This window comes from Cyclopterus lumpus, chromosome 6 (genome assembly GCF_009769545.1).
Source record: "Cyclopterus lumpus isolate fCycLum1 chromosome 6, fCycLum1.pri, whole genome shotgun sequence".
NCBI classification, from domain to species: Eukaryota; Metazoa; Chordata; class Actinopteri; order Perciformes; family Cyclopteridae; genus Cyclopterus; species Cyclopterus lumpus.
Genome location: NC_046971.1, coordinates 18799590 through 18823826, shown reverse-complemented (window position 1 = coordinate 18823826; position 24237 = coordinate 18799590). Strand labels below are relative to the sequence as shown.

The following is a 24237-nucleotide window of genomic DNA, read 5'->3' as shown; positions in this document are numbered from 1 at the left end:
ACTGCAAACGCATCCACAGGCCGTGTTGCTGCTACCTTTAAATGTACCAACATCGTCTTCATCTGTGAGGTGCTTCTCAAGCCAAAGGCCTGACTGGAGCTCTCTATCCCACGGGCAGTAGTCCCCCTCTGCCAGCAGGGGGAGACAGAGGCCCAACAACAACAAAACACAGATACACACATTCATGCACACGCACAAACACAGTGGACATGGGGAGGGGGTCATGAAGAGGAGGGGATGGAAAAGGAGGAAATCAGAGCGGATGAGGAGAACAATGATTGAGACATTGACACTTCACATGAAACACATTTTGGGTCAAATGGAGTTCGGACAGGGTGTTAACATACACCAAAGAAAACAGACTACATATCGCACCCCAAAAGTGAAAAAATAAATTTACCATCGCTCGACTCGTCGTCGTCTTCGTCCTCGTCTTCCTCCTCATACTCTTCATCGTCTTCGTCTACCTCCCGGTCTCTGCTGACTGCATCGGCCAGAGCCTCGTCCTCGTCCTCGTCCTCGTCGCCTCTCAGTTTGGAGTGGAGCTCTACCGCCTCCCTCCAGGGAACGCCGCCGAGGTCTGAAGGGCTGAGAGGCTGCTGTTCCACCTCCTCCGGATCCTGATCCTCCTGCTCGTCCTCCTCCTCCATGTCTGACTCTGAGCTACTGTTGGAAAACAGAGGAGGAATCCCAGTACAGTGTTAGGGACAAAAACAGACAAAATGCAAGTTCATTGAAGGAATAAACTTTGGCTTATTGTACAGTGCGTGAAAAATATTTCACTTTCAGGCTGACTTTAAGAATTTGAATTTGTCCACCTGCATACTCTTTGGGCGCTTCAGCCAAAAAGTACTCACGGGCCACAACTTCCAATTATTTCAGTATTGACCTTTATTTTTATCAATTGATTAAACTCTTAACCTGTAAAATGTCAGGAAGTTAAAAAAAAAAGGTCATCCCAAACAGCCCACCGCGACATTTCCTCCTTCCATTTCAGTTTCTTTCTATTACTTAATGCTTCACTGTCTGATGAAGCGTGCTTGACTAAAAAGTAGCTTTCCAATTTGAACAGTGTGCAGGAGCTGATTTTATATTTAGAAAAACAAAGGGTTTCCAGCTCCTTAAATGTACATTGTTACTCTGTCTATAAGTATATAATATCTTTGGGTTTTGGCCTGTTGATCAGACACAACAAGACATTTTAGGACATTGTTTTCTGGGCATTATTTTGGGCATTTTTGCTATTTACTTACATGCCTCAGACCTAATGATTAATAACATGATCAGTAGATTAATCCATATTGAAAATGTTTCTATGTTGCAGTTTGTTAGGCCTGCTGGATGGAGTTATTCATAGTCACTGAATGCTAGTTTGTCACTCAACTGGACACCTCACTTAAAGAAATGCACACAGGAATAATGAGGATTTGTTGTGTGATTTTGACCAACTAGAAACAATCCATCAAAGGATCAGCTGCATCAATCAATATCAGAATTCAAGCAAACTAGAAAATCCCAAAACCCAGCATTCACCAACGGGGCCATTTAAAAGAAGTGCCCATTGAGTTGTTTCCATGCTCTTACCTGGAGCCCAGGTCGGCGTCTGTGGCCTTGTCCAGCACACTGCTGAGGTTGTGTTCTGCCAGCGTCTCCTCAGGCACCTCCTCCAGCTCCTCCTCCCTCTGCATGGACAGACGGTAGTTCTCCAACTCGATGCGCTCCGGAGTTCCCCGCAGACGTTTAGCGAGGCTGGGCTCCTGCAGTCCGTTGGCCACCGGTGCTGTCGAGCGAGCGAGCGAGCGCACGGCGGAGGGGAAATGGTAACATCGGGGATGGGGGTGGGCAGCAGGTTGGAGGGAAGAGGAGCACAAAAAAAAAAAAAGAGGCAAGAATCATATCGGTGCAACAACAGAGAGGAGCCGAGGAGAACATAACCCCGACTGAAAAGGCCATGTTGAAGCTATGCATCCGTGTGTGTGCATGAACTGGACCCACACAGACCCACTGCGACACTTTGTGAAAAAAACAACGGCCTCGTAGCATAAAATCCATCATGCATCCAACAATGTCACTCGTGTTGCATTTTCACACACACAACTTTACCCCCCTTCCCCACTTAACCCCCACTAAACCAAAGCAACTTGGTATTTTAAGAACAAACTGACAAGGACACACCAATTGAAGATCTATAACTGAATTTATTGCATTAGATTATATTCCTACAGCAAATATTATCAACAAACACACATAAGTTTGACATTCTAAAGTTATTGTGTCATACTACAGTTGTAAGTACCAGGTTGGTGCCTTGCCTTTTTCCCATCCTGAGAAGCAAATCTTAAAACTGCTTTTGCCTAAATTTGTCTTTTGAATTTACTTGGATATCGCTTATTATGAATGAAATGGATCAAAATGAATAAACGTCTGGTCCCTCCACACCAACGTAAATCCCACTTAAAACAGGATCGGTGTGATAACGAATGTGTGATATTTGACTCGTGTCATTCTGTGAAGACGATGTGGGCAAACAGCTGCCATGATTTTTATTTTTTACCTCCAAATAAGGAATAACAGCTGTGAAGAGAACTCTCCTATTAATTTCACTTTTATGGGTCACCTTTCCACTAAAACCAAACCTGAATTACACCTTTTGGTTTAATATTATATATATTTTCTAATACATAGATATCTACCTTTAATATGAAAAATAATTAATATTATTGAATTTGGAATACTGTAAAATAATTGTTGCTAAATGCATGTTACCATGTAGCCTAGAGGGATAACCTTGATCCAAACAATATAGCCCATAATATGTTTACTCTTTTCCCTATCATAACACTATTTTTCCATGACGCCTATCGTTAATCATTTAAAATTACTGTTGCATATATATATAGTATTAGTACACGATTTAAATTAATAATACTAAACTTGCCACACAATGCAGCAGGCCTACACATAACCTATTTAAATTCATACGAATATTCTTCTGTTAATCTTACCGGCCGGTTCTGTTCAGCTCTTTCTAGTTTTGTTGATTATACGTAACAATAATATGCAATCCAATTAATGTAACAAAGATGCACTATATTAAGCAAAAGTCAAGAAGGTCTTGGCAGCAATGCGTCGAGGGGGAGAGGTCGAAGGATGCAGGAGGAAAGGTCAGCCAGGAAGGTCGGACAGAGGAGTGAACATCACAAGAGAACCAATCACAGGCACCGATTCAAGCACTAGTAGAGCTCTCAGTTTTAAGCTGCTCTGATAGGAGGGGGAAAGGTAAAGCTCACAAAAGCACTAATACAGGCACTTCATCACAGTATGGTGAGTTTTAGTAAAAAAGGGACACTGTAGGTGCAAAACAGCTTACAGAGAAAGAAACACATCACAAAGCAGGGTCTAAAAGAAACGGATCACACGGGAGGAAGGTAGAGCTAAAAGAAAGCAGTCACAGGCCACTCGAGGTTACGATCACCACAGAATAAATAAAGCTTGGCTCTTCATTAAAACACCAGCAGGCCAAAAAAACGTGTCGATGTAATTACCTTAAGATTATAGGAATGTATTGCTCTCTATGAGTTTTGAGTTATATGCTTGGAGTAAAACAGCTGGCACATTACCGCCACATCTGATAATAAAATCAGGACAGGAAGAGGGTTACAAATAGGCGATACTGCTGCCTGGAGAGCCGACCAGAAGAAACTCTAGCCAATTTCTTTTTTTTAATTACCAAGCCAAGAAAAATAAAAATGTATTTAAGATGCACCATTCAATTCTAAAAATACGCTGCCGGTGGGCTGCTCAACTGCCTCGACCAATCACAAGTCAGAAAATGTCTGAGACGGAAAGAATGATGCATCTTCAAATGAGAAATCAAATGAGTGAGACAAGGAATAAAAGGATTTACATGAACAGGCCGCAGGCTCGGTGAGTCAATACAGTCTATAAATCTATACAATCCCACTGGCATTAGTTGGCAACGGATGGAAGGAAGGGAAGAAGAGGAGGAGGGACAAGAGAGTCATGCTAGAGGAGGTTGAGCAGGGCATTGATGGTGAAACAGCAGAAGAGGTAGATGCAGTAGGTACACAGGAAGGGAGAGTCTAGGGGGTTGTGCGCCACCTGGTGGCAGGTCCAGGAGAGCGTGCGGCGGAGGGCACGCAGCCGGACTCCCGCGCCCTTAACCAGAGGGCAGGGCGCAGCCACCACAGCAAGAGAGGAAAGCGGGGTACCTGAGGGCTGGAGCTCGGCCAAGGGCGCTGCTGCTGCCGCCATCGACCTCCCGGGGGCATCCTCGGTCGTCGTGGGAGTTTGGGGCGCCTGGTTCTCCTGCAAAGACAGACGACGTCAACCTATATTCAATCTGCCTCCAGGCATGTTTGCTCCTGGGCGCCTCGGCAGGGCATTCCAAAGACAAACAAAACGATTCATTTCTTCCTTATTGCGCCAGTGAATCCTGATTTCCACCAGGATTTTGACGGGTAAAACGGAAACGGGTACCTTAGCAATGATTTGAGTCGGGGAGGGAGCAGGCCTCTTTCTCTGAGCGTAGCCAGACAGGCGGTAGCAGAAGTGAGGCTTGCAGTAAAATTTCCCTGCAGGATAAAGGAGACACATAGCACAAGAGCAAATACATTCAATACAAAAATGCAAATTCGGCACATTTCACCTCACAGAGTCCACGGGCTTCATCTCTTCTGCAGAAGTGCACTGTGTGTTTGTCATTTTGAATGAAAAGATTTTCCCCTCTCAGACCGTCAGTGGGTTTAAGTCCCACGGCTGACTCTGAAAAACAGCTTCCCTTTCTCAATAAACAATCTGCCGCCTGTCCTTGAGCTCCCTTGAGAGATTTTGGTGTGCATTGTCTGCCAGAGTCTCACACTTTCAAATTGTACAAATAGAGGCTTAAAAAAAAAATCTACTGAGCATGCATTTGTTTGTTTTTCCTCTCAGATTGTTTTGCTTTTATTCTGCTGTTGTGACAAGTTCGGTTCATTTTGGCGACAGTCGATTTATCAGGAACTTTACGACTTCACAAAAGATAAAGAGAGAAAATAAAAAGTTATCTCAACAGCAGTCTTACCGTCCTCCACATCGAAGGCGTAGGAGGACAGTCGTAGCGTGGTGCTACAGTATTCACACTTGAAGCAGCTGCGATGGAAGAACTTCCCCTCTGCGCTCAGCCTCTCCATCACGTACACACGCTTACGGCAGAAGAAACACACGTCGCTGCCCCCAATGTTGGCGGGGAACTCTTTTCTGAGTGAGCCCTGAGAGGAGAGGAGAGGGGGAAATACATCAAAGATTTTGTGGGCATCACACGCCCGGCCACTGCCGGATAAATGCTGGGTACTGAACTACTTTATAACCCGAGGACAAGACCACAACAGAGGTTATTTGTCAGAAGGAATGGGGATCTCTTATCTTTATGAAAATGATCTACAACCACAACAGTATCCCAAACAGCAGGTACTTGTGGAGGAGCAAACACACACACACACACACACACACTACAGGGAAATGGATTAATGTTAAACTGTGGCAGAAAACTAACACTTCAATGTCTTAACGACATATGAGTGTCTGAAACAGAACGCTGGTCGACACTCGTGATCTATGCAAGCCACATGCCTCCTACCACTGGGGCTGGATGCTTACCAAGTCCCTCTTTTCAGGTAAAGGCTTAGGATCTCGCTGAGATTGAAGCTGATTGGCTATCTGCTCAGCCAATGAGCTAATGCCACCTGTGTACATCCTGACATAGCGCTATCAACAGCATTAAGGGGAGGAGAAGAAGAACAAAATTACAGGTGGAACAACGTTAGAACATGGCGGATGAAAAAGAAGATAAATGTGAGAGATGGTAGAAGTGGGAAGAGGAGAGCATTAAACACAGTAGGCGTTCACAAACAATGGTGTCCAATGTTTTCATGCTCCATTGATCCAGCGTTTAGATGTGCTGGGAGCCCCGCCCAACCACAAATCCAAACTGAGCTCCAGTAGCTAAGACGCACTGCGTATTTACTTGCCAACACAGAGCATTATTGGATTTGGGACATCAGAAGTTGAGCGAGATCATCACCGTATGTCACACGCACACACACAAACTTGCATTATTAATCGAACAATAAATATGAAGAAAATGTTGGAGGGGACCATTCAACTTGTTTTGTTATTACACATTAGTTTAAATCCTGCATTATATACATCAGGACTAAGATACGATCTATAAAACCTCAAACCGAGCTATGCATCATCCCCTACAGGGAAGAATTGTGAGGTAATCCTAAACCATGCAAACTATTTCTGTGGATGGGATTGGAGCATGCGTTGCAGTCCCACTGCATTGCAAAGTTGTTCTCTGCCGCAATTGGAGCGGTGCTTGTCAACATGGGATATATTAGATTGTTTCTGCAGCCAAGCTGCTCTTGCAAATCCAGAACAACCAGAGACTCCCTTGGCAAAATAACTGTGGGAATTCTAATTAAAGTTCAAGCGCATGCCAGCTGAGACTATTTTGACATCTGTCCAGATAGTCACAAGGACTGATTACTCACCCACATAGTACGACACATGACAGCAGAAAACAATTAACAGGTTGCAAATTAGTTTCTTAATATTTCACAACAAGCAGATGGCTTTTAAAGCAAGTCTCAAGGGAGCTTAAGTCACGTTAAGCGACGCAAGTAATTAAGTGAGACGAGGCAGCTTCCTGAAAGACGGCGTGCAGGGGGTTTTCGTCACCACACTGCATTCCTGCCGGGCGTGAAGCGACTACCTGTCTCAAGGTGTCAGAGGTGGAGGGGGGAGAACCAGGGGTAGAACCAGGGGTAGAACGGGCTTGGGCCAGGTGCCATTGTTCCGTAAAAAAACGGGAGGTTTTTTTCTTTGGCTCCACAAAAAAGAGGGAGAGAAGAGAGTCGTTTCAAAACAGTAATTTAACAATTAAGAAACCCAATATGAACTGTTTCACACCATTTTATGAAACTAAACTAAATTGTGTTTGAAGAGCAGCCTCTTGTCAGCGCCATATGAACTTGATTTAAAGATCAAGTTTGTGCATTTTTGCTGTCGAGTCATTCCCACTCGTGTTCTCGGCTATTTCTATTTCTTAGTTTGTCTGTTATGCTTTTACAAACTGTCCTTACATACACTTTACATATGAAATGTCACATTAACCCTGCAGTTAGTTTATATAGAGGAACTACATAATATTTAGTTTTACTGCTAATATGAATTGTTATTTACATGCTGCCCTTTTACAATTGCTAGTTTAGCCTAATAAGGAGTATTGACTACTGGAGCAGCACCAACAATCATCTGGGATTACATGGACGATGTTTGTGTCGACTCTTGAAAAGGTAAAGTTGACCAACAGGGCAAGTCTCGCAAAATGAGTGTGCTCCTTTATCAAAATGTATAAATATTGGATTATCAATCAGATGTCTGTGTTAATGGGGAAATGTCACCTGTGGTCCGGCTGGCTTGCCCTCAAACTGAGAGGCAAGTAGCTCAGCCCTCTCCTGAATACTAAGCACATATAAGGGCATTTCATCATCGGAGAGCAGAGGCCTTGCCGGCTCCTGCGGAGAAATAGATGATTCAGTCACAAAAGGGATGTACAAAGCGGAAAATGTAATACGTCTTTCCCTTTTTTTAGTAGTTTCCAGACAAACAATCTCCTTTTCAAAAAGCTTGTCATTGCGGTAATAACCACAGATGGTTTGAAAGCAATCGTTATTTATAGTTCTAGTTGTCGGCCTTTAATTCAAGCAGTAAATAAATCCGATGTGGGTAAAACGATGAAAGCGAAGGAATGCACTAAGTGGGGCTATCCAGCAGAAATACCGAGCAAAACAACAGAGCACACTTGAGATAAACACGGACTGAACAAGCTTAAAGTGAAGCATTGTTCTCAAAAGTAAAAGCTTCCATCAGCGTTATTTAGAGTGCAACCCAAACCTAACCTGTCTAGAAAAGTCAGGAGAGGATAGTGGGGAACCAGGACTCGCAGTCGGGTCCCGGGACAAGTGCCACCGCTCTAAAAAGAAACGGGATGGCTTTTTCTTCAGCTTCAGGGGGGGGTAAAGAGGAATGGTTGAAAGAGGGGATTCGACATAGGAGGATGTGCATACGAACACCAATTACATTCCCTTTACATACGGTGCAGGCCAAGAAATGTAACCAATAAAAGAAGTCAGAATATTGGAAACCACGTTCTCCTAAAATGTCCATGCACGGCGTTCACCTTCGGTGGCTTGTCAGCTTTGCCCTTAAACCTGGAGATTAGGCGGTCCGCCCTCTCTTGTATGCCAGGTATGTGAATGGGTCTCGTCAGGTGGGGCAGCTTCCACTCCTGCCAAGGGAAGCTCTATTGAAACTCGATGATGATTCGGGTGTAGCTAAAGGGCTCGTGCTGTTAAAAGTCTGATTTGTTCCATAAAGCAGTCTGTTCAAGAAGAAAATCCAACCACAAACAACAGCAGTGACAAGCTGAACACGTATCCATGCAATCACTCGTGTACTCTACCCCGTATTTCAGAGGCATCTCGTAGTATTCAAGCTCCTCTTCCTCCGGACTTTTAGGCAAATGCTTGAAGGCAGAAAAATGAGCAGACACACGCGCTATATCAACACTTTGGGTTCGCATCGAGCGCAAACACATCGTCACAAAAGGGGTTGTTGTGTTAGAGAACAGCTTGTTATGCAGTCTCTTGACAGTGCCTGGCAGTAACTTAAAATTACCCAAGATCCCCCTGGAGTCTTACATTTATTCACAAGCTGTCGCATCCAAACGGCATATACCCTTCCGCATGAAAACAAGCAGCTCCTCTTGATAATGACACACACCACCCACACACTCACAGGGTCCGGGGAAGTAAACAAGACTGTAACATCTCGAGGTAGTTCATTTAGAGAAATGCAGTGCTTTTAATTTGGCGTACTGCAGAGGCCAAATCTAAAAAAGGTACAGCAGACACAATTAGAGGATGCTTTCAGAGAGGACAAAAGGGGAGTGGGGGGCTTAAGGGGCCACTAGATGGGTTTGCCATGGATTTGTTGCAGAGATAGACACAAACACACACACACACACACACACACACACACACACACACACACAGAGAGAGAGACGGACAGAAACAGCAGACCGTGTGTCACCTCTGAGTGAAGAGAGAGCGAGGAAGTGGAGGAAGAAGAAGGGAGCAGAATGGTTTTCTTTGGGCAGCTCCGAGAGCCCGAGCTGGACAGTTGGTCGGCAACACCTCTGGCCTTGAGAGATGAGGGACAGGGACAGCAGGTTCAGCAGAAGATGAGGAGAATGACGATGAAAATGATACTGCCAAGAGTAAATAGGAGAGTTTGAAAACCTTGCGAAACAAAAAGGTAAAATTATAGCTGTAGATATTTGTATCAGCACAAATTGTGTTATCCATTTGGTTAATAGAATTAGTGCGGTGCACTGCTTCACTTGCTTAGGTTCACTTACACTACAAGCATCGTTAGCCTGACACACACACACACACACACACACACACACACACACGTTTCCATACACATAACCTTTGAAACAGACCACCCACAAAGTGAATATGGCAAAAATAAAACAGTGTATAAATACAGCCCAATGGTCGAAAGGGAAAATAATTCACTGGCTCTGTAATTAACCTAGAAATATATCAAGGGCTCTTCTATTGGAACCAGAGCATAAAAAGGGGTGCAAGAAAACCATAAAAACAAGGCCTTGTGAAACTTCACGAAAAGCCTTTTCAAAAGTTTTACGTTTAAAAAAAATATAAAAAATGACTACTGAAAATAAGTAGCTTAAAAAAAACAACTAAATCCTAAACAGTTTGTGTTGAGTAAGTGTTTAGGATTATCACGATTATTTCCAGTCTTTACATTAGACTTTAAGGGAATTACCTTTGCAGCTAGAGGACATTTGAGAACAGCCGGGAATTAAATCCCTTTAAAGAGGGACGTTTGGAGTTTAAATCCATCTCTGAGAGGAATGCTTAATCTAGTGACGAGACAAAAAAAACTAAGCACTAAGCACCAGCAGAGGAAAACCGCTGCTGGCACACCACTGTGTTGATTCTGATTATTTGCATCAGAGAACAGTAAAGCAGGATGGCCAGCTGGCCTTCTACTGAGGCTGGAGGAGTGGATGCAGCACGGGAGCCGAATAATCAGGCAGCGACATTTCGACACCTGGGAGTCTGGTTGGTGGCTAACAAAATAGATTAATTTTATCTACTTCCACAGTGAGGGCAGAAGCATTGCGGGGAGCCTTAAACTGGAGCTCTCAGGTTAAAGAACAGGGACTGACAAGGCTACAAGAAAAAGGGGGGGTCATAGAAGACGACAACACATTCTGTTACTTCACTTTATCTGGTCTTGTACTGTCTCCATACTTTTCAGGTACCTTGACAGGTGGCCTTAATATGCCAAGCAAATGCATCAGCGAAATGTAGTGATGGGACGCAAACATGGATGCAATCAATGCAGATTTCAAATAAATTAAAAAAAGAACAAATGCCAATGTTTCATGTGAAAGAAAACCTATTCAACAGTTTTGCTCGTGCTCAAGGGTACCTACACCCCAATACTTGTTCCTATGTTTGTGTATACAATGTTCTTCTAAGCTATTTTGTGTTCATTTTAGATTTGCAACACGTGATTTATACAGTTATATAACCATCTGGACATTTTGCCGATTGACCTGCTCGAGGCTTATTTAGCCCTCAATGGAGATGTTGTCTGGCTTGCTGAGGGGACGGCACTATCTGGACTTAATGGGACGTGAAAGTTGTTGGAGGACTACCAGGCCAGCGTAGCTAACCATACCTGCTCCCCTCTGTTGGGCAGTGTCTGACCCTTGACCATTTCTTTGAAGCGAATGCTCAGCCGCTCCTGCTGCTGTGTGCGTCTCTGAACCAGGACAGGAGAAGCAGAGGAGAGACCATGAAGGTGTCACACACACACACACACACACCTATTTGACTTAGAAGTTAAAAGCACTCACACAGTTTTGTTAACCACACAACACGGGCCATTGAGTTAATTCATACGAATCTCACACAACAGATCTGCAAATGGTCTACAGGGAAGGTGAGGCCCAGACTAGTACAGGTCAGCACAAAGCAGCTTTCCCCACTACGACACGCCACAGGGACATATGGTTAGAAGGTCAGCCTAGCTGTAAGTCTCTATGGGGACGAGGTGGGGCGGTCCCACTCTTTACCTTTCTCCATGCTGGGACAGGTGCCAGGCGCACTGGCTCATTCACAGGGGTTTGGGGCGAGGTAAGGGGAAAAAGGCGATCCAGATTGGGCAGAGATTCCCCCTTTGTGGTCAGACAAAGGTGAGCGAGGCCAGTGAGAGGGCCCGGATAACCGTGCAAGGAGGCATCATGACATAATCCACGATGAGAGGTGGAAACAAGGAGAGAGGAAAAAAAACAGAAAGAAGGAAGTGAATCATGGGAGGATGGAGTCAAAGAGGCTTGGAAACTCATGTGTTCAAAACAAATCAGGAAATGACAGAGTCATAGTCATAAGAAGACCGTGCTGAGAGTTGTGTAGTATTTGTAATGGCACTTAGAGATATGTAAAAGGAAATGTCAACACAAATGTGTGCATAAAGTATCCTCAGCCAAACAATTGTTCTGCTATTCAGCCTTTAGAAATCCTCAAAGACTTACAATGAAGTTAAGTTCTGTCTCAACATCATCATATAATCAGCTATTTTCAAGGCCAAAGAAATACACCAGCAGAATTTTAATCTAAAGAAAATGTTGAAACTCAAAATCAGAAGCAGCTATTCCAAAACACATAATAACAAGACATTTTCTCAAACAGCAACAGTTGAGAGTTTTCTTTCTCCCCCCCCCCGCCATCAACAATACTGTCTAGTGTTCCCATAGGCCCACTGCTCCCTCCCACTCTGTGGAAAGCGAACCAAAGCTCTGCGAACCAATTCACCTCCAAGCCCGGCCATCACTGCGAGGCCGCCTCCATGACACAGGAACAATACCCAGCCTGACCAATATTAGCATTCTGGACCTCAGCTCATTAATACAGTGGTCTACAGCTCGTCAATCATGAGACCAGAGCCCCTGTCACGCAGCACACAAATCTACATGTTCATCAAACTATTCATTGAAGGGAAAAACAAACCACAAAGAGTTTGTAAAAAAATTACGGGAACTCCAACGAAGTCCAGAAGGTCTGACCGTCTATTCTTTGTTGCTTAATCTTCCCTCAGTGGAAAGCCTGTTTTTTTCCATCTCGTCAGCAGTAATTCCACAAAATGAGCGGCGTGACTTCCTCCATACCTGTCGTTTGAGTCCCGTAGTCTGTGGAGCGTTCTCCTCAAACTTGGCAAGCAGCTGGGTGGCCATGACTTTGACTTTGTTGTGGTTCCCCACAGTGCAGGAGTCCATTTTTCTCTCCGATAGGACAGCTGGGGCCGACGGCCTGTCGTCGCGGCCGGTTCTGGATACCTCCTCCTGCGAGAAAGTGGAAAAGTTTTTAAAAACTCGCTTGTCCGTCTCGTGGGATTAATTAGTCTATTCTGGTGGGGCTGCTCAAACAATAAATCACAAACTCAGCATCTGAGGCGCTTCGCTGTCAGGAGTACTCACATCTTCAGACTGGCTGGTTTTCCTTCTCTTCCCCAAGCCGTCCACATCCTTCTCCTTTTTGTCCTGTTGATGACACGTCATGAGTTATTTCCACTCCTACTACAACAACACAGCGATTCATTTTGACATTTAAAAGCAAATTAGGAGGACCCAAGGGGCATTTCTCAAACACTGACCTTTGGATTTCGTTTCCTGGATATTGCTATGCTCTGACCAAGTTTGCTGAGGAAGGAGATGGGGGACTTGGTGCTGGATATCAGTGCCGCCTTCTCCTCAGGACTCAAATTGTGGTTATCTGTACAGAAATAATAATAGAACAAAATTGGAACACTAAGAACGTATGAGGGTATGAAGGGTAATTGTGTACAGACGCCTCCCAACACCAGATTACAGAAGCAGCAGCCCCGCTGCAGCACGCACTCTCACCTCCGGGTGGCACTGTGTCCTTAAACATCTCATAGAACTGGCTGAGGTACATGACCATGGAGAGCTTGTCTGGCTCTATCACAGAAGACATCTCCTTGCCCGTCATGCAGGGCGAGATGCCAAATTCCCTCTCGGCTACGTCGAAACCCAACTGGTTGTTCTTCTCCTGGTCTCGCTCATCCAGGGAATCAAAGTCACTGAGGGCAGAGGGAATGAGGGAATGAGGTAGGACAGTATAGGTGCAGTGCATGGCATGACCAAGATAAGGGTCAGACAGACAAAGATAATCATAAGCACACAAGCACTCATTTTAATAACCTTGAATCGCTGCTGCTCCTGTAAATGGAACTACAGTTAGCAGATTTCTTTACAATAGATTAAGTTGTGATTCTTTAGTTCTATTGGTGAAATCTTAATGACAAAGTCATGTCAATATTTGACAGGTATTATTTCTTCTGTGTACAAAGTAATAGAGAATAAAAAAAATCAGCAATCTCCATTGATTGCCAAATTGAAACCTGACCCCCATTGTGTATCGTCATTGAGAGGCGATCATATTTAATTAAACCCCCATAAGAGTATTACACCACACCCATTAAGGTGTTCTTTAGGTACTAAAGTGTGATTTTCTTTCGCCACTTGGGGGAAACAGAAACAAGCTGTGGACACAATATTGACATGGTGTCACCAGATATGACAAATAGCTGCTTCATTACAAATCTAACAAATACAGAGCAACGTTATCATTCCGTATTCATTTGGAGTCGTGTTTCTGACCACCAGACGAGTGCAAGTCCAATAACCACTTGCCCTGTTGTGCTCTCTACTGCCTCCTGAGGAGAAACATCTGGATCTGCAGCTGCTAAACGCTACATTATGTTCACCAGCTTACTGCTAAATTATGATCCGAGGAGGTAATAAGATAATAGAAGTTGTTTCTCTAAAAAAAAAAAAAAAACAGCAGCCTGTTGTGGCTGCAAACTACGCTATGAGAGAGATGGCAGAGTCCACTATGAGCGACCCCTTCACATTACACATTCTCATTTGATTGTCAATTTAAAAGTATCGATTACTGAAGCTTTTTAAATTATTTAATACAATCTAAAAATCTCCTAAAGTAATATGTGATTTGAAACAATTAACGTTGGACCGAGCTGATGATTCGTGATCATCTCGCGCATCAAACCAATGAAGAACATTGTGATGAGTCAGCAAAGAAAGCGGGCGCTAATCGATATTTTCCAGCCACAATTGAACAGCAGCTTCGAACGGATGCGAGCGGACAGAGAGCCAGCATATAACACTAATGAAGAAGCATTTCTGTACTATACATGTTGTATTACCGTGAATGTCATTACACTGCAGCTGAACAACACCATCAAGATGGGCCATCAAAACATCTTGAATGCTCATACAGTGCTTTTAAAAAAGGCATTAGCATTAGAACACCACATCAGGCACAGAGAGAACTCCCCACCCGGTCACCGCCTGTCTTGTACACGTGAATGCAGCATCCCAAAGGTACCTCCGCTCATCAATCTCCCCTCCTCCCATCAACCAGCCTATCAAGTTCAGCAGAGCACAACCGCTGCTCTACTTGGTAAAGGTCGGGCAGGACATAGATACTTATAGCTTATAATGCTAATCGCCACTTTGCCTCCAGAGGGTAACAAACTACATTAGGCTGGAGACTGTGTTGTTTTTACTGTGTGTGTGTAAGGGTAGAGTGAGTGTGTGTGTGTGTGTGTGTAAGGGTATAGAGTGTGTGTGTGTAAGGGTAGAGAGAGTGTGTGTGCGTGTGTGTAAGGGTAGAGAGAGAGTGTGTGTGTGTGTGTGTGTGTGTGTTTGTGTGTGTGTAAGGGTAGAGTGTAAGGGTATAGAGAGTGTGTGTGTGTAAGGGTAGAGAGAGTGTGTGTGTGTGTGTGTGTAAGGGTATAGAGAGTGTGTGTGTGTGTAAGGGTAGAGAGTGTGTGTGTGTGTGTGTGTGTGTGTGTGTAAGGGTAGAGAGTGTGTGTGTGTGTGTGTGTTTGTGTGTGTGTAAGGGTAGAGAGTGTGTGTGTGTGTGCGTGTGTAAGGGTAGTTAGTGTGTGTGTGTGTGTGTGTGTGTGTAAGGGTAGAGAGTGTGTGTGTGTGTGTGTGTGTGTGTGTACGCATGTGCGTGTGTAAGGGTAGTTAGTGTGTGTGTGTGTGTGTGAGAAAGCCAGAACATGAGGAGAGGTCCCTTAAGGGAGCAAAGAGGCCATTACGCCTGGTAGCTGTCAACTCATTCACAGTGATGTACGACTCAATACAAAAGGTCCCAACAAGACAATAAACATTATTTGTAACCAACAAAGCTCACATAAAAAGCACAGCGGGCCCGTCATTACAGGCACGGCAGGAGTTTTAACCCGTTCTCTCTGACCGTGAAGGGACACGCTTGCACATTCTTTCTTACAAAACAAATCTGCCGCCTGTATCAATGTGGGCTCCTTGTGATACGTGTTCCAACTTTAGCAGTCCCGATAGCGGAACCTCGCCCGATAGCGGAACACCGATTGTGTTACCAGCGTTTAATTAATAAGCCGAATGCCTCATTGTGTGGAAGCGACTGGGATCATTGTTTTATGAAATATAACAAATATTTAGATATACATTTGGTGAATTATTATTTATTAGTAAAATCATCAATTGTACACCGGCAATATTCTAAATTAACATTAATTACAGTTCAAGTGTTAAACTTTTTATAGCTGCATCAAATTGGACAAAACTTAAACCAGAAATTAAAATTCCAATATATAATGTACATAGTATCTCAGCCAGGATCCTGATGAGAGTCCGGAAATATGAGCACATAACACCCGTTCTCCACTCACTCCACTGGCTCCCTGTCTCAACCCGGATTGACTACAAAGTCCTACTCCTCACCCATAAATGCATAAATGAACATGCACCTCCCTACCTACAAGAACTCATTACTCCCCAAACCTCTACCCGCACCCTCAGATCTACAAACCGCTCGCTCCACCAAGCTCCGCACCATGGGCGACTGGGCATTTTGCTCAGCAGCGCCCTCTCCCTGACCACCTGAGGGCAACACAGACACTGGACTTTTAAGACTGGCCTAAAAACCTTTTTATTCAGGAAGGCGTTTTTGAGTTGAGTTTTATGACTATAAACAACTATTCCTTTTTTTTTTAAATGTTTTATTATTGTTAGTTTTAACTATGTACTGGCTCTGTGGCACTCTGAGATTCTTGGATGAAGAGTGCCTTACAAATAGAATGCATTATTATTATTATTATTATTATTAGTATATAAACATTGTATTGAACTGAATATATATCACCGATACCTGATATTTGAGTCAGTATAGGCCCGTCTATAGTTCTGCATGCAATTCTTTACGATACTCACATGAGGTCCGGTCGGTATCGGTCAATGAGGGCGCACAGGGCCAGACCGCTCTTCCAAGACATCGTCAGGTCGGTCACACTAACATTCCTGTAACCCTCCGTTTGTCTCTGGCACCAGTTCAGCAGCTTACTGGATCGAGCTATGGATTCTGGTGAGGCAGAGAGGGAGAAAAGGAAAGGCTTGATGGCAAAGCAGCAGGTTGAACAGAATCTGGATTAAACATAGAAAGAAAGAAAAAAACGTTTCTGGGCAGCACTACACAGCTCTTGCTGGGCAATCTCATGGCCTTGGTCAGGGGAGGCTGAGCATAGTATCATTAAGTTTTGTCATCATCTATGTTAGTACTAGTTTTAACCAGCAAATGAGGAAGCATTATGAACTGTGAGAGAGTTTTAAAAGGGAGGTAAAGGATGCAAATGAGAGGTTAGGAGAGGATGCGGAACCCAATGGAAACCTTAAAAACAGCTGGAACGGACATTAAATAAAAAAGCAGACTAAAACCATGGCGCTCGAGTGAGGGTATCAATGAGTTAGTATACGCAGAATTAAATCAAGAGGCGTCAATCAGTGCATCCACAAAGTTCCATCATTCCACTGTTCATTACTCATTTATAGCAGGAAGACTTTCCAACTGTTACAACTATTAGGAATCCCTGAACAGCAACAGCATGCATATGGCCTGCGTTACCTCGCAACTGCTTGTCAAGCAGGCAATTGTCTACAGTGAAAATAGTTCAATATTTCAGCAACAGTGATTGCAGCAAAATCCCATCCAAGAACGTCTTTTCCCACGAACAAAACAGTTTAGAGTCTCTTTTTGAGGCGTAGAAAAGATACAAACCATTCCTGGCCAACTTTGGTGTCGACGAGTTGATCACATTCTCAATTTCAATGCGCATTTCCCTGGACTCCCCTGTGTCGCAAAGGTGCCTCACCTGCAACACACACACACACACACACACGCACACACACAGCCATTGCTATATTGCATGAACAACACGTGTGCTTCTCCACTGTAACAGATGGCGGCGGAGATCCGTTGGCTGTCACACTCACCTGGCTAGGCTTGAGGAAGTTAAGGCTGATGTTGGGGTAGCGCGTGGTGGGGTCCACGCTGTAATGACTGAAGTTCTTACTGATGTTTTCTGGCGTGGTTTGGGGCAGTAGGCGGTATATACTCTCCCTAAAGCACAGAGGAAAACACTGATTATATTCCCATGTGCTATATAAGCAGAGTCTTATCGATGGGAGGAAAACATAGGGAGATACATAGGGCATAGCTTAGGAAAACTCATTAGCATTGTTATCAAAGAGCAGAGAGAGTTATTGCAGAACAGCGGAGTCACATTCCATGCAGTCCTTATGTGAACCTCTTATCCCATTAGTACTCGCAGAGGTGGGAATGCTGCTTGAGATCACATACAGGCACATTTCCTAGTAAAGCACTTAGAGATAAAAGGGTGTGTTTGAACAGAGAGCACATGTATGCGTATGTGTGTGTGCGTGTGTGTGTGTGTGTATGCAAGGACAAGAGAAGGGGGAGTCTCTGTGTTTTAGTGTTTCCACACCCTCACCTCTCAGCTAGAACCTCAAGAGGGGTTTTGCCCTGAGCCCAGCTCCTCACCATCCAGCCCGAGTCCATGGCTGCCAGGAAACCTCGGGCGATGCCAGTGCCCATGGGCCAGAAGGGCTGGAGACAACAGCACAACAACACAGTCAACAACCAAATATGGCCACAGAAGAACCACGGATTTATGAGAACAAAAGGGGGGGGCGGGGGGGAATGTTGAAGAACTTGAACTTCACAAGTGCAGAACAGTAACACAGTCTCGTGGAAAGCTTTAAAAAATAAATAATAATAACTTTGCCGTCTCTCTCTCTCTCACCTCCAACAGGCTGTCGCCCACGAGCGCCACCAGCAGATTGTGGCCGTTGCGTTGGCGCAACATGGCGGCGTTCTCCGAGGCGTACATGCAAGTGAAGTCGAACATGGCTACGTCGGGCTGGCCGTAGTGGTTGATGGCGAAGTCCAGCGTGGGCAGCTGGTGGTTGGTGGAGAAATCCGCAGCCTCGCAGGCATAAGACAGCAGGGCGGCCTGGTCCACGTTGGCCCTGGACAGCAGCAGCTCTGTGTCGGCATAGTCCTGCAGCGCAGGCGGGACAGGCGCCATTAGAAGAGGAGGAGACACAGGCGTAATGACACAGTTACAACGTGCACAGCGGTTCAGGACGTAGCAAGAGTCTAGGAACTAATGCTAGCCAACTCTGTAACTGCACTAATTACATGGGAAAACAAAAGACCCCATTTACACTTCATAACAGCCAATCTGCATCGAGATATCTCCTCTGGATCAGGGAAAAACATGCCATTAAAAAAGGCGTCTAGCATACAGAATACTTGGAGATTGGAGATTGTCTGGCTCACGAAATAAGTGACATTAAAAAGAGGCAGAGCAATCATTTAGTGTGACAAGGACACATGACAATAAACATTAAAGTTTACAGTTCACATGGTAGCCTTGTTTACACTGTACATGTTCAGTTCACGCTGTAAACCGAGGAACGTGTAGTTTACACCGTAAACAAAAAGGAGCATGTTGAAGTGGACTACCCCTGTAAGACTCCTCTGTGCTACAAAGTACTCTTAGGGGAATAAACCGAGATGTTCACGAGTCTCTCCAACATGTAGCATCAAATCAGTGCATTCTTTCCAAGTGACATGTTTTCACAGAGGGCATCGGAGGCACATTCTTCCACCTTCAATCTCCCTGGTTGTCCAGTGCCAGGCCGGTTGGTGGTGGGTGAGGGGAAGGGGAAGGGCAGGGTAGTGGAAGATGAGAGTTGAATGAGAGTTGTTTTCTGACTTGCTGCCTTGAACTGTGTGGACCCGCCACCTCCCTCTGCCATCTCTTCCACCCTTCCTCTATCCCTTTCCAAGGGGCAGGACAGAGTCAATTTCATTTCTATAAAAAAGGATCCGTCTAGCACTTTCTATCAAAAGGGAACTTCCAGCACTTAGTACACCAGTAAATTATGACATTTCATTAACACAAGCCTCCATACTCCAAATCCCCCTCAGGGCTCAGACTTGTGTGCACCAAAACCTCATTAATGTCATCCGCTCACTATGAAAACACACACTTGCACACAGGGCTCAAAATTATCCAGAGAAGAACGATGACTGTGTCGGGTGCCGCAAAAACGCTAATTTTAAAGAGAGTTCTTAGGTAACTTCGAATCCCCAAAAAAGCCACCACGGAAACAGAGCACACCTTTAGTTGTTTGTACATGAAGACATAAAAAAAAAAAGGTCTTTCCCATTTCCTGTGGAATGTGGCCAGGGAAAGGAAACTGGCGTGTAGAGCGAGGACACAAACACTCAGTAAGTATGCTTGAGTTGGCAGTTTGGGCCCGAACACTGTTGGCTCGGTCAGACCATTAGGCTGACACCGGGCAAAAACAGAAGGAACATTTTTTTTAAAAAAGGCAGGGAGAATGAAAGCGAGTCGAGACAAAACGGAAAACACAGGGACGGACTTCTGATGGAGTTAGCCTGTGCGTGCATTTAGGTTTCATGTCGAGTACAGAGAGACAGAATGAGATCTAACAAATCGCCTCTAAGGCACACGGATCGCATCGAGCCGAGATCCGGGCTTTCATCACTCACATGCAGAATGACTCCTTTCTCCAACAGGCTCTGCTTTTTGGCAGTCATCACAAAGTAGTGTGTGTCGTCCTTGTAGTAGACGATGTTTTCCAGGTCAACACCTAACGAGACCCGGGAGAAAGACGCACTGTTACATCGCAAACAATCGTTTTCCTTATTGCCATTGCTGGCTGTCATGTCGTCATTAGAGGAGCAATTACCCGACTCGGAGCACATAACCAAGGCCCCGAGTTACATTGTCGTGTCAGTAAACTGTGGGAGGCTTGGCATCAGACCTAATGTTAAGCATTTTAATTGGAGGAGCTGACAAATACAGAACGGGGATCCAAGGACAGATTAGTTATCCTGTTTACTTTACCAAATAAAGCACTGATTCCAGGAACTAGTTGAGAGATCTTAAAAATTAAAGAGTAAATATGTTATGCTGTATCCTGAGGGGTTTTGACTTATAGTTACCTGAAGAAAACAAACACAAAGTCCCTTAATCAATCTAGTAGAACGGAGCTGTGACAGACCTGTCGCTTCTCTGAGGTCTTGAAAGAACTTCTGGTTGAAGATGAAGGCGACCCCGCTGATCTCCTCAACCTTTGCCTCCGCCGACGTGTTCCTGTTGATGAAGTTAGCGGTGATGGCGATGGCAAGCTTTCCTCTGAACTCCTTACGCCGAAACCCTGGGGGAAGTTACAAAGAGGATGAGGAAGCGGTCCTCAAGGTCAGGAAGCAATGGGCATGGGAGTAAGCCCACCCAAGTGCTCACGTTCGCTTTTTACGACACATGACGTACGACGTAATCTGCAAATGCACACTATAAATGCAACCAGATGCTCCGGATCATGACAACGTAAACAGTTTTTTTTATAGTTTTGTTTTCTGTGCGATTGCAGTTCATGGTCATCCCAGAAGGAGCGTGCTGCTTCCCTTCACTGATGCAGCAGTCAGTAGTACAGACAGGGCTCATGGTACTCTACTCCACAGGGGCGTGGCTGAGTGGCTGTGTGTGTGTGTGTGTGTGTGTGTGTGTGTGTGTGTGTGTGTGTGTGTGTGTGTGTGTGAGGCCTCAACACTCAGAGGAAACAGACAGCCAATTCAACAATTCCTATTCTGCTCTGCTGGGAGAGCAGTCAGAAATACTCTTTGGATGTAGCAGCCAGACAAAAACCAAACACACACACGCATACATACATACACAGATGTGCACAAATGTTCATTCATACGAGAGGAACGCAGGAGTGAGGTCAGCCGCCTGACCACAGCTGGACACAAGTGAGATCATAAGCACTCCGAGTGACCTCCGAGTAGGTTTAGGAAAAAAACAAATAATGGCGTTAGTGCTTGGTCTTGTTTGGTTAAGGAAAACAAACAGCTTTGCTCCTGCCTTCCTCCCAGTCGGTGCGCGAGGACTTGCCTGGTAGCGTGTTTCTCCTTCCATCTGCCCCGACGATGACATCAAACTCCAGCTCGTTGACAGGGTGTGTCCTGGGGTGGACCTCAGCCCTCCAGCCTATCCCTGAGAAAACACACAGCATGTGTAATCGGAGAAATGCATCACTGCAGCCAGCACAGAGACGAAAATCATGGTCTGTTTCCACTCATTTACTTCGACTTGTCTTTTGACTCACTTACTTTCAGTCTCTTGATCTTCTGGGGGCTCAATAAGACCCTTGAACTCAACGTTGACATGGATCTCGATGCCCAGCAGGAGAGCCACTTTGAGCAGAATCAACTGTAGCTGACGAATACCTGCAACACAATACAGAGGAAAGGGAACTTGAATGAATCCCGTAACTCATCAAATCTTGTCCTACGAGGAAATTATGTCATAAACGGAGCAAAACGTGTCAAGTGCACTCACTGATATGATCGATAGCACCAGCGCAGAACTTTCCGTAGAACTTCTTGGCCCCGAGGCCCCTGAGGTCCTGGATGGTGAAGGGCCAGAGGTGCAGCACATTGTTCCGAGAGAAGGCGTCTCTCTTCTCCAGCAGCACCACTTTGGCCCCAAGGAAACCCAGCTCGATAGCTGTACGTAAGCCGCATGGCCCCGCACCAATGATCAGACACTAAATACAGAGAGGGGCGGATGTAACAGAGGCGCTATAAGAAAGATGTGGACTTCCAACTCTTGCTCTTTTAGGAGTTTGACGCATTTATTGCAAGCCACTAGATAATGGGATGCGACGCATGATGAGAACAAAAGTCTATAAAGGCAACAGTTGACCGTTAAAGAGAAAACCAGAATCCATCTGTAAATCACAGTTTCAAGCTACACTAGTGTTTTAATTCATTAGAAGTCAAATCAACTTTTCGACAGAAATAACAACCGGTTAAATCAGCCCCAACCGCTATTTTGGAGTTGTGTACACTGGAAACCAGAGCCGGTGACGAATCAAATTCCCCAGACTGAACTGAAGTGAACCGTCTTCTTTAAAGAAATGAAAAGGTGTCCCTGCAGTCCACCCACACCCACACGATTCCTTAACATCGAGAATCAAATTGTAGCTCTCATTGGACTTAAGCCACCTCGAGGCAAAGCCGTCCCTGAATGAACCAGACAGTTTATAAAGATCAAAGCGTACCTTTGAGTTGGCACAGACACGGCCCTTCTTGTACTCCTTCTGGCAGGCCCGCTTGTCCAACTTTGCCCAGAGCGCCTTGGCCTTCCAGTAGTTGAGTTTGGACTTGAGCTTGTGATAGAAGACCCTGTACTCGCAGGGCTTGACCTCGAGGTGGTCGCACAGCTCCTGGAAGGCCTTGAGCGTGCCTTTACACGTGGTGCCCTGGACGAACTTGTCGAACAGAACATGGGACTTGTTCACCCCGTCTCCTCCAGCTGCACCGGCGCCTCCATCCCCCATAGTTCAGACTCAGGCAGGGGTCTCAGGGTCCAGCCCCTAGCCCTGGAAAAGCTCTCTGGTGGAGGGCTCTAACTCCGCGCCTCAGGCATCTTCATTCTGTTCACAAGAGGGAGAGAATTAAAAAAACTCAATGAATCACAGAAGATAATGCAGAAAAGCAGACTTACAGGATTAAGATTGACGAGGACTTTTGACGCCCTCTTAATGAAACGTGACCTGAATTTCTCCAATCAGACAACCATATGTATGACGGCTGGTCGGACAAGCAATCAAAGCAGCAATTGAGGATGAAGACCAGATCATTTATGGTCTCGCTGTCATTCTTCGGCAGCAACACGACCCCAAACAACCCCTTATCTGTCGAGGAATGAGGCTGCCGGACACAGGAAAGGGCACCAAACTCACAGAAAGCCAAACAGGAAACACTCGGGGTGACAGATATGTGCGTCTGTGGGGCACAAATCACTCCAGACACAGGAAATAGCCGGTTCATCCCAAAACACGATGGAACAAAACAAAATCCTAGTTATTCAAAGAAAAATGATTTGGCAATAGAACAATGTTTTAATAATCCATTCAGCTTCCTGTGGGACTTTTTGCCGTTTGTTTAACCGCTTTGACTTGCAGGTGCTGAAACTGGCTTCACGTGTTCGAGGAAGAAGTAGTTCTCAGTTATTGTGCAGAGTCCTCAAACTAGATATAACCTGTTCATTTGTGAGCTTTGTGAGGTGCTAGTGGGCAGATTGTGTTACCTTTGGAGAGAACCGGGGCTAGCCGTTTTCAATCTTTACACTAAGCTAAGCTAACGGGCTGCTAGCTCTAGCTTCACATTTACAGTAGAGTTATATGATCAATCTTCTTATCTCACAATTTACATAAAAGGAAACGTGTTTGCCCAGAAAGGTCAAACGATTCCTATCAAGGTGATACAGTATTGTGTTTGAGTCAACATTTTCATTTCCGGTAAAAATGAATGTAGGTCAGGTTCAGGTTACTGTATTTGTACCCGTAGGTAGACTTGGTTTGCAATGGAAAGTGAGGCATTCATCTCGACACACATTACAATCAACACAGACAACAAGACAGACGCGATGATAGAAGTACACAAAGCCACAAATCAGTGCGCCGTTATTATTCTAATTTGTTCACCCGAGTGATGGTTGCTGGAACAAAGCTGTTTTTATACCGCTTTGTTCTACACCGTGGGAACTAAATACCTCCGTCTAGAAGGAAGAAGCTGAAACTCC

The 24237-nt window shown here is 45.0% G+C and overlaps 1 protein-coding gene across 10 annotated transcripts in view; it reads right to left on the bottom strand.

Annotated features, from left to right (window-relative positions):
* Positions 1-24237, bottom strand: part of mical3a (microtubule associated monooxygenase, calponin and LIM domain containing 3a) — a 59532-nt gene that overhangs the window by 21105 nt on the left and 14190 nt on the right. For 5 of the 10 annotated variants that reach the window (XM_034536084.1, XM_034536086.1, XM_034536087.1 and 2 more), the window contains exons 2-23: positions 22712-23086; positions 21988-22195; positions 21759-21875; positions 21541-21642; positions 20651-20806; positions 20136-20236; positions 18355-18612; positions 18043-18158; positions 17525-17651; positions 17310-17403; positions 16469-16616; positions 13070-13266; positions 12820-12938; positions 12644-12706; positions 12335-12508; positions 11243-11344; positions 5084-5270; positions 4501-4595; positions 4233-4329; positions 1585-1780; positions 401-666; positions 36-128 (exon numbers count right to left, since the gene is read on the bottom strand). In XM_034536084.1, coding sequence (XP_034391975.1) covers positions 36-128; positions 401-666; positions 1585-1780; positions 4233-4329; positions 4501-4595; positions 5084-5270; positions 11243-11344; positions 12335-12508; positions 12644-12706; positions 12820-12938; positions 13070-13266; positions 16469-16616; positions 17310-17403; positions 17525-17651; positions 18043-18158; positions 18355-18612; positions 20136-20236; positions 20651-20806; positions 21541-21642; positions 21759-21875; positions 21988-22195; positions 22712-22990 — 3295 coding nt within the window. In that variant the 5' untranslated portion in view covers positions 22991-23086. Of the gene's footprint in view, positions 1-35; positions 129-400; positions 667-1584; positions 1781-4232; positions 4330-4500; positions 4596-5083; positions 5271-5658; positions 5767-6778; positions 6893-7469; positions 7584-7967; positions 8073-8248; positions 8357-8530; positions 8594-9159; positions 9271-11242; positions 11345-12334; positions 12509-12643; positions 12707-12819; positions 12939-13069; positions 13267-16468; positions 16617-17309; positions 17404-17524; positions 17652-18042; positions 18159-18354; positions 18613-20135; positions 20237-20650; positions 20807-21540; positions 21643-21758; positions 21876-21987; positions 22196-22711; positions 23087-24237 lie in introns of all 10 variants that reach the window. The other 5 variants (XM_034536089.1, XM_034536091.1, XM_034536092.1 and 2 more) reach the window with 4 other exon arrangements.